The sequence below is a fragment of the Monoraphidium neglectum genome (assembly GCF_000611645.1).
Source record: "Monoraphidium neglectum strain SAG 48.87 unplaced genomic scaffold scaffold02158, whole genome shotgun sequence".
NCBI lineage: Eukaryota > Viridiplantae > Chlorophyta > Chlorophyceae > Sphaeropleales > Selenastraceae > Monoraphidium > Monoraphidium neglectum.
Window position 1 is genome coordinate 4,694 of NW_014011470.1, and position 5,951 is coordinate 10,644.

The 5,951-nt window shown below is 64.5% G+C and overlaps 2 protein-coding genes across 2 annotated transcripts in view; both read left to right on the top strand.

Annotated features, from left to right (window-relative positions):
- The window catches only part of MNEG_10042 (flagella associated protein), a gene marked incomplete at both ends in the record, with an annotated part of 2,568 nt that extends 978 nt beyond the window's left edge, over window positions 1-1,590 (top strand). Inside the window, 3 exons of the mRNA XM_014041486.1 lie at window positions 134-342; window positions 521-693; window positions 1,009-1,590. Coding sequence (XP_013896940.1) covers window positions 134-342; window positions 521-693; window positions 1,009-1,590 — 964 coding nt within the window. The remainder of the gene's footprint in view (window positions 1-133; window positions 343-520; window positions 694-1,008) is intronic.
- Window positions 1,591-2,263: 673 nt separating this feature from the next.
- MNEG_10043 (flagellar associated protein) lies at window positions 2,264-5,771 on the top strand (the record flags this gene model as incomplete). Its single annotated transcript, XM_014041487.1, has 8 exons — window positions 2,264-2,320; window positions 2,504-2,689; window positions 2,908-3,069; window positions 3,239-3,313; window positions 3,931-4,152; window positions 4,374-4,832; window positions 5,091-5,522; window positions 5,754-5,771. 8 exons carry the CDS (start codon window positions 2,264-2,266, stop codon window positions 5,769-5,771), a joined length of 1,611 nt encoding a protein of 536 aa, XP_013896941.1.
- Window positions 5,772-5,951: the final 180 nt, after the last annotated feature.

Here is a 5,951-nt window from a genome sequence, read left to right on the forward strand (position 1 = left end):
ACGCACACACACTCACACACACACACACACACACATGCACGCACGCGCGCACACACACACACACACACTAACAGGGTGGTGCTGCCCACCCAACCCTGGCGGCACCTTCTCCTCGCGCCCCCTCCCCCTTCAGCCACAAGCAAGAGCCGCTGGGGGCTGTCCCCTCGCGCGGCTACCACCTGCCCGACGGCCTCGGCACCCAGGAGCCGTTTGGCGTTTCACTCCACGTGCGAGAGCAGGAGCGGCTCAACTCAACCAAGAGCCTCATCTTCCCAGCATCGCGCGACGAAGACGCGGCCTCGGCGCGCATGTACACGCGCACACACGGCAGCTACGCGCCAGGTAGAGCGATAACAGACGGCAGCTGTTAAGCGCCCTGACGTCACCGAGGCAGTTGAGGCTAGTCCATTGCCGGTCTCCTCTAAATGCCTGTCGGCATTCTTTCGCAAGTGCGTGGCTGCGTGAGCAGGGCATGCACGCCCGCTCACTGTATTTATCCCTCGTTCTCCGTAAAATGCAGGCGAGCAGCGCAAGCGTGAATATGACTGGTCTCTCGCTGCTGGTGGCGGCGGCGTGGACCCCGCCACGCACCGCTTTGGATTGTCGGGGGCAGAAGCCGGCCGGCGGCGTGCGGCGGAGGCGAGGGCGACCATGAAGCAGATTCTTCAGCCTGAGCTGGATGAAGGCGTGCAGGTGTGTTTATTCGTGTGCGTGTGTATGTGTATGTGTATGTGTATGTGTGTGTGTGTGTGTGTGCATGCGTGCGTGCGTTTGTGGATGCATCACGCGGCTGTATGGTGGCGTTGAAATGGCCAAGCACTCCCGCCGTTTGGCTGCGCACCCTGAGGGTGGCCCTCCAAGGACCGCTCGTTTGCCCATCAGCACGCGGTATGGTGGTCTGCACACGGCGCGTCAGTGGGTATCCTACCCCTGCACGGCACTGAAGTCTGTACATCCACTCGACCCTCACGCTGACTGGTATGCTGTTCACACGATTGCTGTTCACAGCACACGCCAGCCATCGTGACCAAGCTGATGCGCGACCACCAGCTGACCCACGGCGACGCGCTCGGCCGCCACAAGCTCCTCGGCGGCGGCGACCGCGGGCTGTCCGAGGGCCACACCTTCGGCGCGCCCTCGGCGCGCGAGGGCGAGCCGTGCGTCGGGGAGCTCATACGGTGCGGCTACTCCCAGCAAGAGCAGGAACCCGACGCAGACCTCGGGAAGAGCCTGCGCGAGGGCTGGCGCGCCGCTGCTGGCATCGCGTCATACAAACCAGCGCATGCGCCTGCCAACGGCGGGATTGGGGGCAAGTCTAGCTGCATGACGAGCTCGGTGCGGCAGCTTCTCGCCCCGCCGCACTGGGCCGAGATCGGGGTGACCGAGCAGCAGCTGCAGGCGCAGCGCGGGCGCGAGGGCATCGCCGCCCTGGCCGTCGCGGCGGGCGTCACGTTCAGCAGCGAGGGAGAATTTAACGAGTTGTTTCAGGCGGCGGCGTCAGCTGGCGCGGAAGGAGACGGCGGCAGCTGCTCGCTCGCGCGGTTCATGGAGGCGCGGCAGCAGTGGCTGAGGCAACAAGTCGGGGTGTGAGGGGCGCGTTGACCAACTTTTAAACACGCTGTGCGTTGAGTCACTGGGGTCAAGCTCTCCAGTGCCCAAGTTGTATTTCTGTGTGGTTCGGGGCTGTGCAGTAAAATCATGAACGCCACTTTGAGTTCAATGACTTGCACTGCATGTCAATTGACCAAAAGAGCACGGCACGCACTCCACCTGCTGCACATACCATAATGCACAGGGGCAGTGATGGAGGCGCGTGCTAGACCTTACCAAGAGAAAGCGGGATTGTAATAGCCGAGGTTCTGAAACAACGAATGAATAAACACTCTGACACCGTGTGAAAGCGTGAAACCGTCTTTCGCTTTCGGGACGCATGAAAGCGTGGAGGTGAGGGCTCCTCATCCTGATGCCGGTCGGTTTGATATTTGAACAGCCGCGCTTGATGTTGACATGAGTTGCGTGCGGGCTTGTCGCACTCAGGGCGCGGCTGTGCGCGCACATCCGTGAGACTGCACCTGTGCGCGCGCCCGCTGCTTGCACCAAACACTGCGTAGTGAGAAAGGACACACCCAGGCGTCATTGTAAAAGCAACTGTGAATGTTCAACTTATCTTAAAACCTGCTGCGCCATGCATCTCACAGCCACGATCAAGCAGGAGAACCAGGCAGCAACCAGCAGTGAGCATCGGTAGGTGCAGGACAACGCCATGGCGCAGGTCTCCAAGAAATTCAACCCTGTGGAGAGGGACCAGATCCTGACGGAGGTGAGCACAGGTACTGTAAAGCACAGTGGCGGAAATGTCTTCGACACCGCAAATGGTTGAGGCGATCGCGGCGGTACGCTACTACAGCCAATCTCCTCGGACAACCGTGCCTGCCTTCGCTGTCTCAACATGCTTACGTCTGCGCAACCGCCCCTCCTATACCTCCCACCCCAACACTCCCAGCTGATCCGCAAAGAGGAGCGCCGCAGCCACCTTTCAGAGGTGTTCAGCGTGCCTGACCCGCGCCGCATGGTGCTGCTGCCCCAGAAGCCCAACGCGACGAGGCCCGCGGACCGCCCCACAGAGGAGCAGCTCTCGCGCGCCGAGCAGACGCTGTCCAGCCTCGCCGGCATCAAGCACGCGCACCAGGTGGGTGGCTGGGTGAGGGTATGTGCTGGCAACACGGTGAATTGTCTTGATGGCTACTGGAGCAGGAGGGGACGTGGCATCGCAAGAGGGTATGCAAAATTGCTTTTTCATGCTGCTGGTCACAGCCAGCAGCACAGCTTTTGCCGGCTACATTTGGTCTCATACCCCCCACTTGGATGCTGTGATAATGGCTGACACGGCTGCGCCCACCATTACAGGTGCCTACACAGGTGTATCAACTGCCGGTGACCGCCAACATGGAGGTAAGCAGCAGCAGCAGCAGCAGCAGCAGCAGCAGCAGCAGCAGCAGCAGCAGATGCAGCAGCAGCAGATGCAGCATGCGACTGAGCCTGGGCGTGGCACACGCCGAACTGATGGAGGTGGCAGCACATCAAATCAGACAGGAATGATGCTCCTGCTTGCTGGTTGGCGCCGCTGGCTGCCGCACCGGAATCGTCTGAACCTGAGTCCAACAGTCATGCCAAGTGGGGTGCTTCCTGCGGGAGTGTGCGAGTCTGATATTCGCGTGCAACGCCTGTCCTTGCGCAGTACGGCTTCTATGCCGCCAGTGTACCGCAGCTGAAGGACGACCCCATGTTCGTGCACTACGCCAACCAGTCAGATGTGAGCTACAGCTTGGCTGTGTTGTCACCCGCTGTGTTGGGGTGAGCGGACTGTCCGCAAGGTCGAGCTTTGTGTCCGTCGAGGGCACGGCGGCTTGTCTGCGACACACACATCAATGGCCGGCATCACACAGAGGCTCTCTGGCCCCACCCTCTGCAGGTGACACTGTACGCCAGCAGCTATGTGCAGTTGACAGGCCGAAGCCCATTCAAGCGGGCTGCTGGGGGCGGCGGGCCAGCTGCGACGAGCGCCAAGTGACAGCCCGTTTACCTTTATCATATACTGTAGATCAATTGGTTTTAAATTTGTGTGGAGTTGCATGTACCAGGCACCGAGTATAAACGCCGGGGACAGATCACGCTTCACGCAGCAGATCAAAAATGGCGGGGCCCATCTCCGGGGCAGCGCTCGAAGTAGGTGCCCGCGTAGTGATAGGCAAGGATCGTGACAAGGCCACGGTTCGCTATCTTGGCCCTGTGGAGGGGCAGCAGGGGAGCTGGGTCGGAGTAGAGTGGGACGATGCGTCGAGGGGCAAGCACGACGGGTCCACTGGAGGCAGGCGATACTTCTCGGTGACATCGGGCCCCACGGCCGGGTCCTTCATACGCGCCGAAAAGGTGCACGCCGGCGTCCCGCTGCTGACCGCGCTACGCGCGCGCTACAACAATGAGGCGGCAGAGGGCAGCGCCGCAGGCGCGGGCCGCGCCGTGTACCTGGACACCAAGTCCAGCAGGCGGGTGCTGGTGGAGCTGGTGGGCGAGGAGCAGGTCACCGAGCGCCAGCGGCGCACGGAGCTGCTGACGCGGGCGCGCGTCGTCGACGCGTGCGTCTCTGCCGTGGTGAGCGCGCGGCGGCGGCCTGTGTGGAAGCGCGCGAGGGCCGGCGAGCCGTGCAAGTCTGGTTTGCTCGCGGCACCGCGCTGCTCCCTTCCAGAGTACACGACATCAGGCCCCTCCAAACGGCGGCAGGAACATGAGCAATGGGTCGCGCCACCATGCTGCGTCGCCGTTGTCTGGCACGGCGCCAGGCTCTCAACAGGTTCGCCGACCCCCGCACGTAGGACGCAGCCGAGGAGCTGCGCGCCACGCTGCCACAGCTGGAGGAGCTGGACCTGACGGGCAACCTGCTCTGGCGCTGGGACGAGCCGGCCGCACTGCTCGCCGCCCTCCCCCGCCTCGCCACCCTCAACCTCAGCGCCAACCGCCTGCGCCTGCGGCAGCCGGGCGGCGCGCCCCCGCCGCCGCGGCTGGAGGGCCTGCGGGCGCTGGTGCTGAACGGCTGCGGGGTCGGGTGGCGGGATGTGTGCGCGCTGCACGCGTCGCTGCCGGGGCTGGCCGAGCTCCATGTAGCTGGCAACGGCATCGCCAGCCTGGACGCGGAAGGCGCGTGCCGCGGCGGCGAACAGCCTGAGGGCGACCTCCAGGCGTCGGCGGCAGCGGCGCTCGGCGGGCATGGCAGGGCGGACGGCGAAGCAGAGGGGGGCGCCCCGCCGCCGCTGCAAGCGCTGCAGAGCCTGGAGGTGCGCGCTGGTTTGAGCGGCGGGCAGAGGGTTGTCAGCTGGGGTGAGCGGGCTCTGCAAGTTGCGCGCATGACGCGCGTGCCAAACAGGCACCTGCAACTGCGCCAGGACACCTGGAAGCATGAATGCCACTTCCAGGCTTGGAGCGGTGACGTGTCATGCTGTTGACTATTGCATCCATCCAATGCGATGCACCCACGCAAGCTGCCCTCTCGTCCTGCGGCCCCTGTCGCCGCCTGCCTGCCAAAACCATGCCAGGTGTTGGGACTGGAGGACAACGGAATCAGCACCTGGTGGGAGGTGCTGCGCCTCGCCTGGCTGCCGCGCCTGCAGCGCCTGAACCTCAGCGGCAACCCCATAGCTCGCATCTGGTGCCCAAATGCAGCGCCGTCGGCGGCTGCCTGCTCACCCCAGCCGCAGCGGCAACAGCCGGAGCAGCCGCTGCGGGGGCAGCAGCCGCCACTGTATACTGATCAGCAGCAGCAGCAGCAGCAGCAGCAGCAGCAGCAGCAGCAGCAGCAGCAGGAGTGTGGGCAAGCGTTCCCTGCCCTGGAGGCGCTGCTGCTGGGAAGCTGCCGGGTAGCCAGCTGGCGGGACGTGGACGAGCTCGACAAGCTGCCCCGTCTGCGGGAGCTAAGGCTGAGCGGCAACCCACTGGTTGAGGAGGCGAAGAGCGGCGGGCGCTTCGAGGTGCGGCCTGTGGGGGCTGGCCATCGGGGCGTTTGGGGGCGGGGCGCGGTGCGCCGCCGCGCGACCTTCTTGGGCCGAGCGTGGGGTGAGTTTGGCGGGCGGCGGGTTTGCCGCCAGGAGGGCGGCAGAGTCGCACGCGCTACCGGGGGTGTCATTTTGAGGTTTTATGAGCGGAACCCTGCAGCGCGCCCTGCCCCGCACCTTCCTGCGGCCGGGCCGCCGTTGCGCCAGCTTCTTTGGCATGCCTGAACACACTCACACACACACACACACACCTGCGCACACACACGCGCACACACACACACACGCCGGCCGCAGATCGTTGCGCGGGTGGGCGGGCTGACGCTGCTCAATGGCGCGGACGTGCGGCCGCGGGAGCGGCGCGACTGTGAGCTGCGGTACCTCCAGACAGTGGCCGCTGACGAGGCG